The following is a 17,132-nucleotide window of genomic DNA, read 5'->3' on the forward strand; positions in this document are numbered from 1 at the left end:
GCTAGGTAATTTGTACCAGTTCTCCCTTCTGCTGAGAACAACCAGAAAAACTAAAAGGAAAGTTCTATTTCTAAATATACATCTTAAAATCATTTAAGAATAAAGAATTACTGCTGACTAGGTCATAATATGGGAGAAAAGAAGCTGAGAGGCTGAGCAGGACTCTACAAAGGGAGAAAAGTTTTGGACCCTAGCCCAACAAGAATGGGAATCTTGCAATTCTATTTAGACTCCCAAGTGCGGCACCCCAGGAGAAAGAGCAGCAAGGAAGTAAACCATCTGTGGTTGACAATGACTTTAGTGAGCCTCTCAAACTATGCCCCCTGGTATTCATGTCTTTGTGGAGTCCTTTTGAATCTGGCTGGTTCTCTGACCTGATTTAATCCATAGAATGTGGCAGAAGTGATATTTTACTAAAACATTAAAAGTTCTAGCAGCTTCTACTTTTGCAATCTGGCTTAAGCTAGCCACTGAAAAAATATGACTACCCTGAGACCATCATGTTGTGAGGCAGCTCTCCTAGCCATGTGGAGGAAGCAAGTCCCCAGCCCACAGCCCCAGCTGAACTCTAGCAGCAGCCAACACCACTTCCCAGCAGGTCAGCAAGGCCACCTTGGAAGCAGATCCTTCATCTCCAATTGAGCAGTCCTGGCCAAAGCCAGATACAGCAAGAAATGTGTCCCCACCAAGTCCAACCCAATTACAACATTGTAGGCAAATAAGTAAAATGCTTGTTGTTTTAAGCTACTAAATTTTACTGTAGTTTTATTACACATACAAAGATCATGGAAACATCAGTATTGCATGGATTGTAATCAAACTTTGAGCCACTGGTTGACCAAGAAAATCTCAATCCCTAATATTGGATTAAAATGATCCCAATTTTGTAAGTGCCTCCAGACATCTGAAAGTAGGAAATAAAAATACTGTCTGGTATAAGATAACATCTTAGTTCTGCAAATACTTCTTTAAAAGTTTTTTAAATAGATATCTGGCACACAGAGATGATCAAGTACTCAAGCCAAGACAATATGAACAAGAATAGCAGAAATGAGAAAATAAAAACAGAATTGTGGAAACCTCAGGTATTAAAATGATCAGATGTAGATTTAAAAATAACTATCAGGATCAAGAAAGATAAATTACAACAATGAGAATTTTCAGAGAGAATTGAAAATTATGAAAATATTTCAGATTTTAAGAATAAACAGGTAAGTTTTATAACTAAAAGATATAATGACCAAAATCAAGGACTCAAAGGTAGGGTTTAACAGATTAGAGAGCTGACTGGAAGATAGGTCAGAAAAAAATAGAAAGAATTAGAAAAGGAGAGGAAACAATACAAGAAAGATAAAATACATAGAGGATCCATTAACATGGCTTTTGATAAATGCAATTGGAGTCTGAAAGGAGAGTAGAAAGAGAATTAAGGAGAAAGCCATTTGAAAGCATAATATATGTGAACTTTCCAGGTTTGTGAACGATATCAATCCCTAAATAGCAGAAGCCCAGTAAAAGCCAAGCAGAATAAAAAAAAAAAATTATACCCAAGCACATCACATAAAAACTACAGAAAATCAAAGAGGAAAAGCCTGGCATTCCAATCCCATGGAGATAGATTTGGACTAGAGCTAGAGCAACATGGTCAGAATCAAGTCTTAGGTGACTCAGAAACTGGTAGAGTAGCAGGTAGATCTCACCTGAGTGTTAGGTGGTGTAAGGAAGAGAACTGGGAGGAACATCACAATTCTTAGAATTATTCCACTGCCTCAAAATAGATAGCTCTTGGGGGCCTTAGGAAATCACAGCTACAAACCTATGTTTGGCTTATCTGTCACTCACTGAATTCACTATGCATTTCAGTTTATAGCTGTCATTGGATTTTGAAGTAGAAATAAAAATAAAGGCATTGTTGCTACTTCTAATATTAGTTATAGCTATACCAGTTTAATAGGTGACTAATGGGAGAGAGAGATTTAGAATTACAGGCTCTGATTTAATATGTCACTTTTAAGTATAAAATTAGAAATTATAAGAAATATATTTAAAATAAGTGAGTAAAGGTACATTTAAATGTACTTTAAGCACTTCCTTTCAACCCTAAGTTCTACATGTTTCTTGCTCCATAGACAATTCCCAAGGGGGTGGGTCACTGATCAACTATCTCCTTGAGCAATTGTGTAATTTTGGCAGCTGTCTCTGCTAGCCATATTTCCAGAGGATTCCTCAGAGCCAAGAGTATCTGCCAAGAGGAGTCAAAATGCTGCTGGCAACCACGAATTAGACTTGTTACAAATGGAGGTGTTCCAGCTCTCTGACTTTGCCAACTCCATTGTTAGAGGAATGTGATAAATGGTTGAGAGCATCTGCCCTTGTGAGCTGACAAAGAACCAAGCAGCTTAAAATATGATAGGAAGCCAGGCTTCTCTGGCCAACTCTTGGGCGGTGTGTATCAGTCTACAACTGAACACTAGAAACAAAGAAATGTATGTGAAGAGCCATTTTCCAGGGATTTCTTTGTTTCTAAGCAGAAGTTAACAGCTCTTGCATTTGACTGGTCTGGACATGATCTCTGGAACTAGTAGGGAAAATACTGTAATTGTATTCCAGGGCACACAGTGAGAATTCCAGGAATATTGAGCCATTAAAATTAATGTGCTTAAAGAATCCACATGAGGTTTTTTAATGATGAATGTTGTATCATGAAAGTTTGAGGACTTTTTTTCCTTCCTTTTCCCCCTTCTAATTTGTCATGAGCCATTTAAGGGAACAAACTCTAAACTTTCAGCTATTAAAACAAAAAACAAAACATAGAATCACCTATAATCCCAATGTACATCTATAAACCCAGTTAATTGTGCTTATAGATATAACCTTTCATTTTCTTTTCTATTCTACTTATTTTTATGCTTTATTTTTCCCTATATAATGAAATATACACAACTAGAGTCCTGGTGCATGAATTCGTGATGGGTGGGGTCCCTCGGTCTGGCCGGTGATCAGGGCCATCTCGCGTGGGGGAGGAACCGCAGGAGGTTGTCCAGACGCAGGAGGTTGGCTGTGGGAGTGCACTGACCACCAGGGGGCAGTTCCTGTGTTGAGTGTCTGCCCCCTGGTGGTCAGTGTGCATCATAACCATCGGTCAACCAGTCGTTCGGCCATTCAGTCGCTTAGGCTTTTATATATATATATATACACACACACACACACACTAGAGGCCCGATGCACAAAGATTCATGCAAGAATAGGCCTTCCTTCCCCTGGCTGCTGGCACCAACTTCCCTCTGGCTGCTGCCAGGCAGGACCTGGTCTGCTTCACTCCTGCCACTGCCAGGCACTTGGGACCCAGGCTGCTTCATTCCGGCCACTGTCAGGCACTCAGGACCTGGGCTGCTTCGATCCAGCCACCGTCGCCACCCACCAGGGGTGTGCTCTGAGCCGCGCCACAGCCACTTGGAGCACGCCTCCACCCCTGGTGTGTGTCCACTGGGGCTGGGGGCGGCACACAGTCCCCTCCCACCCATCTGCACGTGCAGCTCCTCCTGAGCTGTTATGATGCATCCTCCTCCTGAGCTGGTCATGACCGTTATAGCATCCTGGCCTAATTTGCATATTACCTCTCTCCGCCCCCCCCCTCCCTCTCTCTCTCTCTCTCTCTCTCTCTCTCTCTCTCTCTATCTCTCTCTCTATATATATATATATATATATATATATATATAAATTTTAAGAAATGTATTTAAAATAAGTGAGTAAAGGTACATTTAAATGTACTCCAAGCACTTCCTTCAACCCTAAATTCTACACGTTTCTTGCTCCATAGACAATTCCCAAGGGGGTGGGTCTATATGTATATATAGATTGTCTGTGTGTGTATAGATGCATGTGTTTATGTGTGTGTGTGGGGGGGTTGCATGTCAAAGTAACCAAAGATTTCTATATAACTAAATCCAGTGATCAATTCTTAATCCTCATCATACCTAACTTGTCAATAGCATTTGACACAGCTTACCTTCTTCAAATCCTTTGCTCAACTGGACCCCAAGATCCCATATTCTCTGGATTTTTTCCTTTTACAACATTAGTCTTTCTTTTTGTCATCTCCTTTGCTGGTTCCTCCTTCCTAAAGTTCAGTCTTTGGACTGCTGTTGGACCTACTCTCTTGGGAATCTTTTCCCATCCCATGACTCTAAATACTATCTACCTGCTGAGAACTCCCAAACGTACCTGTCCCATAATTCTCATGTGAACTTCAGGCTCATAGATCTCTCTACCTCCATCTCCACTTGGAAGTCTAATAGGCATCTCAGAGGTGCCCAAAAGAGAATTGCAAATCCTAGCAAACAATTTCCTACTAAAAAAAAAAAAAAATGTCTTGCCAACCCTTTAACAGTAACTCCAAATTTCCCATTGCTCAGGCCAAATTTTTGGTGCATCCCTGGGTCCTCTTTTTCTTTCACATTGCACATCCAATCCAGATAGTCTTCAAAATATATCCAGAATCCAACCACTTCTCATTACATCCTCTACACTGCCACGCTCGTCTGAATCACTATAAACTTCTAAAAGTCTCCCTGCTTTCACCTTTGTCCTCTCCAAGACTGACTGGTTCTTCTGAAACTGAAGTCAGATCATACCACTCTCCTCAAAACACTCCAATGGTTTCCCACATTACCTAGACCAAAAGCCAAAGTCCTTACAAGGGCCTACTAATAATCTGTGTGCCTTACTTCCTTACGTTTAAAAATATATAGGAGGCAGCATATTGGTGGTTAAGAGCATGTGCTCAGGGTTAGATTGCCCGTCTTCAAAGTCTGGCTCTAAATGTTAGCTGTGTGAAATTGGGTAAGTTACTTACCTTCTTGTTGGCTAAATTTCTTCATTTGTTAAATGAAATTATCATACCTATCTCATAGAGTTTGGTGAATATTAATGAATTAATATTTATAACATCCTTACAATAATGCTGGCATATAGTAAATATAAAGTTTTAAAAAATGACAAAATAGGCATTTTGTGCTATTAGCATAAGATCTCATCATAAATTCTGCACATAAAAATGTCTCCAATGGTTCCATCTATAAGAATTTCTAGATACCCCAAACATCCCTCAAAAAGATGAAAAATGTTTTGGTTAATCAAATTTAAAATGAACCATCATTGTTTTGTTCTTTTTGTTTATCCTGAGTTCAAAGCTAGAATGGATTACATATCAAGATTTGTACTTTTAAATATTTTGGTATTTTTTAAGCATCCTGATACTGAGCTACTTTATTATTCACTTACTTCCTAACCTAACAATACTTTCATTCATAAAATAGGTGTGACTCCCCCTCCCCGCCAATTTATTGTATAGCTTGCTTTATAATATATACTTTACTTTTCTGCCCTTATTATTGCATTAAAATAAAACAATTTACTCTAAAAGTGATAAAATAAACAAAACCATATGGTGTGTTCCTACATATACCTATTATAGGCACAACAGGGAAAATAAGTCATGTGGACTTTCCAGTAGAAAGTCATAAAATTAATTGACTTTTTATTGGAAAAACTACTATAGACTCAATTCTATACATGGCTTTAATCAATATTTAAATCTCTCCGGAGAGGGCTACCAGCCAGAGCCTGACTATTATAAGCTCATTTCTTACATCCATTTTACAGTTTTATTTGTACTTGAGTATAACTGAAGATAAACAATATTCCCAATCAGTCCCTGCCCCCGCCCCGCTCCCCTTATACACAAACGAGGCAGCACAATGCACACCCACACCCCTTAAAACTGCTTTATGGTCCACAGAGACAGGGCCTTTTACTCACAAGTAAATTTCTACGGATTATTTGAAGTGGAAAGACCAATTTGAAAAGAGGTAAAATATACATTTGAATACAAGGTCAGTCACAGTATTTATTCAGAAAAACAAAAGGGATTTGTGGAAGATTTGTTGAAGGGGTTATAATGTATCTAAGGAAATATAAATTAGAAAAATGCTTGATAGGTGAATTTAACTTTTAGAATATGTGGTGTGAAAATTTGTTAATTCTGGAAAAGTCTTCCAGTTGTAAGTGAAATTTTTGGTGTAAACTGGTCCTGTTGCTGTTAAAGTTCCATGCATGTTGCATGGTGAGGTGGGGTAGTGATCAGCTTCCAGGTAATAATAAACTTCAAATACTTGTCAATAGCAAGATGTCTCAGCCCCAACAACCATGTATTTGAGAATCCCGTTGAGGATGTGAGAGGAGAAACAATACTATTGTACCTGCACATTACAAACAAGAGACATTTAATTAGCACTTGCTCAGTTAAATCAACATTATCATTTCACAGTATTTATTTTTTAATCCTCACCCAAGGGTATTTTTTCCATTGATTTTTAGAGAGAGTGGGAGGGAGAGGGAGAGATAGAGAGAAACACTGATGTGAGAGAGACACCAATGTGAAAGAGACACATCAGAATAGAACCCGGGACCTTTCAGTCCACAGGCCGACTGACGCTCTATCCACTGAGCAACACCAGCTAGGGCTCATTTCATAGTATTAGATCTATAAAGGATGTACAAATGAATAGTGCCCTTCTAAAATTCCATTGTAATTCTTGTCAAATGACATTTCCCTTACTTTTTTTTTAAAAGAAAGTTGGCCCTGAAACACCATCCAGACAAGAATCCAGATGACCCAGCTGCTGCTGACAAGTTTAAGGAAATCAACAATGCCCACACAATACTTACTGACATGTCCAAGAGAATCATATATGACAAGTACGGATCGCTGGGACTCTATGTGGCCGAGCAATTTGGAGATGAAAATGTTAATACCTACTTTATGCTTTCAAGTTGGTGGGCAAAGGTGAATCATATTTTTTTTTCTTCAAAACCAATTTCCTGTTAGATCATTATATTATTCACGCTTTTAGACTCGATTTCAGAGAAAGCCTAACCTTATATATTATTAAACTCTTGTAAATAAAAGAAGATATAGCTTTGATGGAAAATTGTTATTTGAGGGTTGTTTTTGCTTTAGCTCATCAAATGATTGTAATATACAGCACGACTTAAAATAATTCCAGACATTAATTATATTTGCATTTGAAACTTCAGGTTAATTTTGACTGCCTTCTCTTCCTCCATAGTGACTAATTAAGAACTAACTCATTGCTCAAAACGGAAAATAATTTATTAGTGTGATGACTGCCTAATAAATTATTATTAACAAATTTAGCCATGTACTTTACTATTTATAGCACAGAATACATCAGCAAACACAATACTTGGGAGAGTGTGTGGTAATGATGTCATGGACTCACGTGGAGCCTGCGGTGAGGTAGTGAAGGAAATGAGGGGAAAGGGGAGAATTAAGTAGTGGAGGAGAGGAAGTTGGAGAGACAGAGAGAGGGAAGGAGAGAAAAAAGATATCTGGTCAAGCAAAGGCAACATCTTTAAGGACTTACTGCAATCAGAACTGATTTTTGACAGCAATTTTGTGCAGTTTCCTAGTAAACCCTACTATATGTATGTTTGGTGATGGTTTTATATTTGTTTATGAGTTTTAATATCTTCTGATAAAAATGTATTTGCATATGAACATATATATATAGCCCACAAGCATATTATGGGACAATTCACATACATGTGAGCAGTTCACACATTTTGTGAAATCATATGAACTTACATTCATGAGTTGTAATTAATAATTTATAAAGCTGCCGATTTCCAAAAAGGCATGCTCTGTAGTATTTTGATTGCTACTTTCTTTCTTCCACTAAAATAAATATTGCTAAATTGAAGAGTTTTATATATGCAGGAAGAGAATGTTTTTGTACATAAGCATGGAGAGAGTCTGCAACTTAAAGCCTCATTTGCCTCCTGCAGTCCCATACTTCCTTTTCTTGGGGATAACTAGGATTCCCACTAAAATCCCCTTTCTCTATTGTTGAAGACTTGGGAGGGAGACAAGTTCCTGCCAAGCAGATCTGGAACTTGGAATGAGAGTGTACTTACTGACAATGTCATTTCTGATGATAGATTAAACATTCATATAACAACATGGGCTTTTTGTGGGCTTGCCTGGGGACCTAACCTCCAGGCATGACACTTCTCCCATGGGAAGGTCCATCTGGAGTTCTAGATTATTTGCACACCAGCACCTGATTGCATATGGGAGCCCACCTGCATAAAAATGAGAATAGGTTTCTTTGCTCAGGAAGTTGACAAAATTGATCAAAATTCATAGACAAGCAGATGTCCAGTAGTATAAGCGGTATATAAAGTAATTCCTGATGTGGTTTTTTAAAAATAGGGCTACAAAAAATTCTACCTTCCCCTTCTGCTTGTGCCAAAGCCTAATTGCACAGTGCCCATGAGAGTGGCCTGGCACACAGTGATCATGAATTAAGTATGCTCTGTACGAATAAATCTGTACTATTAAAATATGCATTTAAAAAATATTGGACACCCACTTGCACCTAGTACTGTGCTAAGCACTGAAAAGGATAAACAAGATAGACAATCTAGTTGAAACAACTAAAGAACAAAACAGTATATGAATTAAAGAAAATTTTCAGAGAAGAGAAAATTCTGGGAATTGCATTGTAAACATTTTTAAAAGGATGAGAGGAGGAGCTTGTTGGGGCAATGACTCAGGAGTACTGCACAGGAGGGTCTTAGAGGCAGTTGGAGAGGAGGAGGGTGTTGCAGGTTTGTTTTTTCAAAATATATTTTATTGATTTTCAGAGAGGAAGGGAGAGAGAAAAAGAGATAGAAACACCAATGATAAGAGAGAATCATTGATCAGCTGCCTCCTGCTTGCCCCACACTGGGGACCAAACCCGCAACCCAGGCTGCCCTGACTGGGAATTGAACCGTGACCTCCTGATTCATAGGTAGACATTCAACCAAGGACCCACACCGGCTGGGCTGCAGTTTTATTTTTAGAGTAATTTACCTAAGTCTATGAAAATGTAGACTATTCAGAGCAAAAAGATGCTAGCTGTGAGGGTGTAACTAAAGCTCCCTCATTCCAAGCCACCCCACAACTGGGGCCAGAGTCAGATAGATGGAGTGCTGGGCTGGGAAGCCGGGATGAGGCAGGTGAGGTTCCTCAACCTAAAAGATTCCACCTTAAGACACTGAAGAATTGCAGACACACCCAGTGATCTTTATCCCCTTTGTTCCTTTTATTAGATGAAATCTGCATTCTGATTCAAAGATGTATAAACCACTTAAGCACCAAGGTAGAAGTTTGTATGAAGTACAAAGGAGGGGAGGGGATCAGAAAACCTGTCAGGGAGAGGATCTTTGAGATGACTCTGAAACACGGAGTGGGTAATTGTCACATGGCTAGGTGGGTACATCTAGGCAGACGAATCCACAGGGAGAGCAAAGCTATGGCAGGTATGGCAGGAACAGGGCAGGCTGGTGCAGGAGAAGGGTTGGCAAAGGCCAGATGACCATAATAAGGAGCTCCAGCCTTATCTGAGAGGCAGCAGAGTAGCTGCCTGGGTTCAAGAGAATATATATATTTCAGGAAGCTCCAGCAGCAACACATAGGGTGGGTTAGGAGGCAGGGAAGCCAGTTATGAGGTTACTGAAACATCCAGAACAGAGAACAGAGATAACAGGTCTCTGGAGGTACATGAGTACACACTTGATTTCTGGAGTTCTCACATACCCCACTACCCCTCACCCCTGTATTGCTTTTCCTGTTATCCAGAGATAACAGGACCTTTTCTAAAGCCCTACCAGCCAGGATAGAGACAGGGGGGAGTGTAAGATATACTGAGGAGAGAAAGTCTGCGGAGACTAAGAGGAATGTGGGTGGGGGAGGGGGAGCTATCAATAGCTCCTCTGGTAAGAATGATTCTGTCCCCTTGGTTAGATCATGAGACCTGCAGATTTTTTGCTCGTTGGTTGGTTGGGTTTGTTTTGTTTGGTTTACTCTTAATAATGATCACCATAACTTAAGAATAAAGAAGAAAATGTCATGCATCATTACTTTGGCTACAAGCCATTTCCTCTGGGTTTTAACTTACTAGGTAAAACTCTATGTGGAATTTTTGTTTCCAAGGAAACTAAAAATAAATTGCATGCAATAGGGATGAGAGTGCAGGGTGAACTGCAATGTCCTCAGGTCTCTGGAGGTACATGAGTACACACTTGATTTCTGGAGTTCTCACATACCCCACTACCCCTCACCCCTGTATTGCTTTTCCTGTTTCTCCTAGGCCCTGTTTGTCATTATTGGCCTCTTGACCGGCTGCTATTTTTGCTGCTGTCTGTGCTGTTGTTGCAACTGCTGCTGTGGACGCTGCCGGCCCAAATCATCCGAGCCAGAAGAGGACTTCTATGTGTCCCCAGAGGATCTTGAGGAGCAGATCAAGACTGACATGGAAAAAGGTAGAGTAAGATGAGAGTAGAGGTAGTGGGTGTCCCTTCATAGACCTGGCCAAGCACCAGGTCCCATGGTGATGGGTATATCACTAAAGTGAGAGAAATCTATCAGCCAGGTTGGGGGAACCCCACACACTGTCAGCTTCTTTTGCAGAGGATGAAAGAATCGTTACTTTTGGCAGTAACAGAGAAAAACAGAGCCTGACACCATTAGAAAGAAATATGCTGATCTAGTACAATATGCAAAGCTAGTATAATTCATGGTCTCATTACAAGAGTGTGAGCTCTGGGTTCAGGGAGGATTGGGAGTGCCCAGGGGTAGGAGAACCAAGGTAGAAATTTCTCCCAGGAGAAGCATTTCAGCCTGTTACTTTAGGATCTTTATTCAGATAGAAGGGAATGGACATCAAAAGTCAGCAACCTGTCACTTTTCTTCTTTTTGACTATTTGATAATGAGTTTTGGGGAACATAGTCTTTTTTCCCTCGAAATGTAGCTTCCTTCCAAACCTACACTTTAGAGCTTGCCCTAAACCAGCATCAAAAATATTGTCCTATGTAAATAGGGCTATTTCCTTTGTTAAATCACCCCCATATGTCTATATATGTATATATCCATGAGATATTACTTGAGTTCACTTTGCCCAGAAATGATAACGAAAAAATGTAGCAAATGATAAAAATCTCACAGAACTTACAACACCAGGAATATCTCACATTCTCTGAAAAGTGACTTTGTTTAAACAAGCTGGAGTCAAACCTGCCATTGTCCTTTATCTTGTAGCCATAATTCTACTGTCATTTTCTCCTGTAGAATGCATCATTATTCTGAATTATGGACTATCACTAAATCACAAAGAACCCTAGACAGCCAAATAAGAGAATTACTTGGTAATTCAGACAGTGGCCCACTGTTGTCAAAGCTGTTGAAATTAGGAATGGTACACTTTGGACTGTACCATACTCTGATTCTTTGCATCACAATGAAACAAATTCCATGACATCAAGCAGCAGACTGCTTAAAGGCTTGCATGCATCTTTTATTCCCAATCAAATGTGATGCTAAGTAGTATCCAGTTATTACCCATCCTGACTCCAGCTTCAAGGAAGGAGTCTTCAATCATGTGAATCATGCTTAGTCTCACACCATTTTAGGATTGGTGGGTCAGAGAGGATGGAAGGAATTTTCCTGTAACCTGTGACCCCTTCTTATGGGGACCACTGGGTGTCCAGTCCAGCAAATGGGGGTTGCTATTACAATTTTTTATTACTGCCCCTGGAGCCAAAGTATGGTCCGAAGGTGAAATGTGATCACAAGTTTCCTTTGCCTTATTCGGGATATAAAAGAACAAGTCTTTTAAAGGAAGCATAAATATCAAAAAGCACAAGCAAGCAGTATTACTCATACATGGGGTAAAAAGAGATATATATGTGCAAACTCCTCTTCAGAAAAGGGCCAGTGAATGGTCTTGGCATAACTTGTTTAAGAATGATGAGCCCAGTGTATTAATCCCAACTGCTCTTTGAGGCAGGTAAAATGATGAAAGATCATGTCAGAGGTCTCTGGTCCCATTGTTCATCGGATCTCCCATAATATCCATCAATCCTATCCAGTACTCACTCACTGACCAAGGATAGGAAGGAGAGCACTGTCATCGTCATCCACTGTAAAGAGCTACCTTAACTTGTCTTTTATACTGTGAAACCCAAAACTAGGTGAATTGAACTTAATATCACAAATCCAGTATTCACACTTCTCTGAAAAGCCTCAAAGTTTTTCCTCTTCTAATTTTTAAAATTCTGACTGGGGCTGGGGATGGAATCTGCAACCCAAGTACATGCCCTTGACCAGGAATTAAACCTATGAATTTTTGGTGCGTGAGCTGGTGCTCTAACCATTGGAACACACCAGCCAAGGCAAAGTTTTTCCGCTTTTAAATTAGATCAAAGTTCCACCAGGTCATTTCAGCGGACATTTTTTGCAGATTTCTTTTCTGGAACAGAAATTCATCCTTGGTGCCAAATTCCACCCAGGTTTCCTTCCTGCAGGGTGACTGGTGATAAATCTATGTGTCTCTCACTGTTCTCAGTTCTGATGTCCCCCAGAGCTACCAATTCCATTGCAGAGGTCAGATTCTAGACTAAGTAAATTATGATCCCATTTTACTGTATTACTAAGTATCACATGATCTCACTTATAAGTGGAATATAATGAAGAAAATAAACTGACGAATAAAATAGACCACCCTCCCAAAGAAGACTTAACCAAGAGGAAAAAGCTTTATTCCATTCCTATATATTTAAAAGCTCCAATGCAGAATTAATCCAGATTTTGTAGGGCTTGAAACTTATACAATGTGGGGGGCAGTCCTCTTTACGAAAAAGAACACAAAATTACAAATGCAAAATTAAATCAGAAAGTAAATATTTATTTAGAATGAGAAGAAGAAATCACAACAAATTGCAAAGCTTAAAAACTGCCAAATAACATAAATATCACAAAATCCAGAAAAATAACAATAGTTTAATTAACTGCCTGGTACATCTCTATAATACCTTTACCCTATGCTTTCTGGGTGCATATTCTTTGCTTGCCTCTTCATTTAACAATATTTGTATAATATCATTTTCTGTAAGAAGAATAGAAAAATAATTCTTTCTTCTAGCATGTTCAATTTGTTTTTATGATTGTAGATTAGAAAAGTTACAGTTTTGCAACTCATTATTGCTAATGTCTAAATGTTTAGGGATTGCTGTCAAATCTGCGAAAATCAGTTGATTTCATATGTAACATAATATTTGGAAAAAATTTTCCACACACCATTTTATGACTGCACATTTCAAACCTTGTTTCCCCTCCATCACCCAATACTGCCAGGGTCAGAGCCCACTGACATATTATATTGTGTGACACCACCTCTGGTGTGAATCTTCATGCCCCCTCAACAAGTGAATTGGCATAGTGAGTTACAAGATTATCCCTAAAGCTATCCCTATGCCGGTATGGCTACCAATAATTATACACAGAGTTGCTGCAAACCACAAAATCATATCTCACTAAACCCAAAGGAAACCTATCCCCAACTATATTTCCCCTTAACTGAGTCTCCAAAATGTCCATAGCCCCTCTGTTGCCACTCATCAAGAAGAAAAGCATGATGGAGGAAAAGTAAAGTGGAAAGAGACAGTGTTTTGTTATGATTAAAATATTTTACTTTTGCAAATCTACAAAAAATGTGAACATATCTCTAGGGTCCCTGAAGCTTAACTTTCATTAACTGCAGTAAATCCACCACCACTGCTCCTCAGTCTAACATTTCATTATGAGAATTTAGGCCTTATTTGAAGTGAAGTGCATTAGTTAGTTTAACATTTCATTATGAAAATTTATGCCTTATTTGAAGTGAAGTGCATTAGTTAGTTTCAGACTTTTATTCCACTAATTCAACGACTTAATGTAGTTTACTGGTATAATTAGTGCAATTTAAGGCTTGTGAGGATGAAAACGAAGATTTCATGTGAAGACTATACTTTCTGGACCCTGATCCTATTAATGGATTATGGTCTCTTCCGTTCTGCAAAAGAGGGCCCACTTAAAGTTGTTTAAGAAAAGGCACTTGAAAGTAGCTACTAGTCACTTGGATATCAAATTTCTCGTGACAAATGATAAGCAGCATACATCAAGATTTGAGTCCATTAGAAGGCACATGTAAGACATTGGAGCTTTGCATATTTTATTCTGGTGATTCTGAAATAGAATAAAATATAGCAAACATATTCTCACTTAGAGGATTTTTTATTATCCTATGTTTAATCTAATCATAAAATCCTAAGATTTTAGAGTTGGAAGGAGTCCAAGGTGTCTACCTTCATCTCCCCACAATTTTTCTAGCAGACTGCGGCCCAACTTCATTTGAAAGCTACCAATGATGGGGAGGTTTGGGACCTTGTATGAAAAGTAAGACATACTCATAAAAATTCAACCACTACAGGTGGGTACAGAGTCAAAGAAAGGCAAGTTTATATCAACCTCCTGACACCAGCTCGTCAAGGATCACAACTTAAAAAAATTTTTGTCTAACTATTTAGAGGGTTTTGTTTGTTTTACAAAAATGTTATAGCTATATATATATTTTTTCCCTGCTGCTTTGCAGAGAAAAAATTTTGATGAAAATTTTATTAATGTTTTTAATGGATTATGCTTTTGATGTCATGTCAAAGAACTCTTAGCCTAAGCCTATGTCATAAAGATTTTCTTCATTGTTTTCTAAAAGTTTTATGTTTAACATTTAGATCTATACCCATTTTGAGTTCACTTTTGTATAAGGTGTGAGGTTTAGGTGGAGACTTTTTTTTTTTTTTCATATAGAGGGAGTAGGAAGGGAAGTGAGGATCAGTGAAAAATAGGAAGAATTTAATATCTTCCTTGGTGCCCTTCTTCTGGTCTATAAAGTGTGGTGAATGCGGAACAGCAAATGTAGTAAATGTCTCAGTAATAAAACTCAAGACTAACAAAATTCCTTGCAGATTTAGAGGTGTGGTGATTTACAGAGCATATAACCATTTTGAGTATTTGGCTTTATGTAGGGAGCTTCCTATTAAACTCTTTATCTAAGCAAACTCTGGGTTTTGGCCTCTCTCCCGACGAGAGCCTTATATGCTATTGTGCACTGCACAACTCTAGAGGGCATTTTTCATATAATATATATTATAGTCTATATGATATGTAGTGGCCTATCCTCATTCCCATAAGATGGTAAAAACTAAACCAAGTTCAGCAATTGCCTCAAACTGAAAGCTGGGTTCAGTGCTTTGGTTTTATATTTCTATAGAAGTATATTTCTATAGAAGAGTAAGGACAGTGTCTCCTCCCTTCTGAAGTCCTTTAAATGATAACCATCCTCAATATCTTACAAATTGAATTGATTTACCAATCATCATTTCAACAAAAATATCTACCACTTGCCCCATTAAAGAAAACATAGCATGATAAGAGGGTATTTATTGTTTTGCTTTGTTTATTTTTAGATTTGGACTTTCCAGTTGTTCTTCAGCCTACAAATGCAAATGAGAAAACACAGCTAATCAGAGAAGGACCTCGAAGTTATTGCACAGACTCTTAATACTGAGCCCATTGAGGGTCTGCGGTACCTCCTCCTGGTTCACCCAGGCCTCCAGGTGGTCATGGGGAGAGGACAGGGGGCATGAAACGCTGTGAACTTTTCCACATTTGTATTTTATTTTTAGGTTAGGGAAAGACAACTTTCCCTACATAACTTTCCAGTATGCAGACTTACTCTCTGAGTAGAATTCCTAATGAAACATTCCATTTCGGTGAATAAAGACTTGGAGAATTGTTTTCTGCTCCTGGCATGAGGTAGGACAGTGGCACTGCACAGGCATTAGGAGCCTGCCCTTTATGTGAGCCAGACCTCACTCCTTACAGACTGAAAAAATATTCTGAAGCAAAGGCCACTTTTCATCTATTTAGCTAAATGCAATATTCATATTTGCCATAAATATCAGCAAAATATATATGAGAATTTTTCATGTATGGAAAATATTCAATATGGCTACAGAAACATTTAAAGAGGCAGAAAAAAAATTATTAGGTAAAAAAGACAAACCATATTATTTTAAAGTACATTTTTGAAAGATTTAAAATTTTAATTTGTTGAAAACTGACAAATAAAACCAGGAAGAAACAGGTTTTGTGCGTACTTTTAGACTGGCACAAAAACAAAAACAAAACTCCAACCTGTAAATGTTATAAATGATCCAGAAAATCATTATGAGCTCAAGCCAGTCCCAAACAATGTGTTGATCATTTTTACGTAAAAATTATTTCTGTATAACTGGCCTAGATTAGCTAAACTAAAGAAAAACAACAACACAAGAGGTAAAGGGTAGAATTCTAAATTCTATAGCCTAAATTGAAAGGCATATCACTTATCCCATTTTTGGTGGGACTAATTACATTGATGAGAAAATGTTTATTTCTGTGCATGTTAAACATTTAAACTTAGAGGTTATCTTTACATTTACTTATTTGATCCAGATATTCATTATGTGCTATTTCTGAACAATACAGCAGCAAAAGTGTTTGCTTTTCAAGGTCTTTCTTAGATCTTTCTATGACCTTGCATTTTTAAGATCTTGTTATGTTTTTTATGATATTATGAAATGCCTTTTTTTTCTGTTTCTTATTCCCCTACCACCAAATAACAGTTAATTAAGGTTAAATATACATTGTGAGAATTGGTGTGATACCTCTTACAGTTCTGATGTCATTAAAACTCTGTTCTAACTCTTGAGTTACTGGAATTTTTTTTTTAATCGACATAATCAAGTAGAAAGGGCCCTGGTTTGAAAGTTAAGAAACTTTCTAATCTCAGTTCTAATTAACTATCCCTTTGATCAAGTGAGATGAGAATAATATAGTTAATCTCCCTATGACTCTGTTTTCATATCTGCTGTCATCTTCAGTAAGACCTGATGAAAAAGTTGAGGTTAAAGAACTCTGACAAGTCAAGTGTTTAACAAATATAAGGTGATCTTGCATAAATTTGTATATGTTGGTACTCACAGAAAAATGTGATGTGAATTTCTTCCGTATATAAATTCTCACTCAACAAGACCTATGAACATACCCAATACTATAACAGCCCAAGTGATGAACTCAGAACTCTGAGGTAAATAGCTCTACCTGTGGATAATTTGAGGACTGCAAAGGTCAGGCCTATCCTAT

The 17,132-nt window shown here is 38.2% G+C and overlaps 2 protein-coding genes across 3 annotated transcripts in view; one reads left to right on the forward strand and one right to left on the reverse strand.

Annotated features, from left to right (window-relative positions):
- Positions 1–15,742, forward strand: part of DNAJC5B (DnaJ heat shock protein family (Hsp40) member C5 beta) — a 59,626-nt gene extending 43,884 nt beyond the window's left edge. For both annotated transcript variants that reach the window (XM_008150377.3, XM_028158798.2), the window contains 3 exons: positions 6,634–6,847; positions 10,221–10,392; positions 15,413–15,742. In XM_008150377.3, coding sequence (XP_008148599.1) covers positions 6,634–6,847; positions 10,221–10,392; positions 15,413–15,507 — 481 coding nt within the window. In that variant the 3' untranslated portion in view covers positions 15,508–15,742. The remainder of the gene's footprint in view (positions 1–6,633; positions 6,848–10,220; positions 10,393–15,412) is intronic.
- Positions 1–17,132, reverse strand: part of CRH (corticotropin releasing hormone) — a 339,387-nt gene that overhangs the window by 70,774 nt on the left and 251,481 nt on the right. The window lies entirely within an intron of this gene.

Source organism: Eptesicus fuscus, chromosome 19 (genome assembly GCF_027574615.1).
Source record: "Eptesicus fuscus isolate TK198812 chromosome 19, DD_ASM_mEF_20220401, whole genome shotgun sequence".
In the NCBI taxonomy this organism is placed as follows: Eukaryota; Metazoa; Chordata; class Mammalia; order Chiroptera; family Vespertilionidae; genus Eptesicus; species Eptesicus fuscus.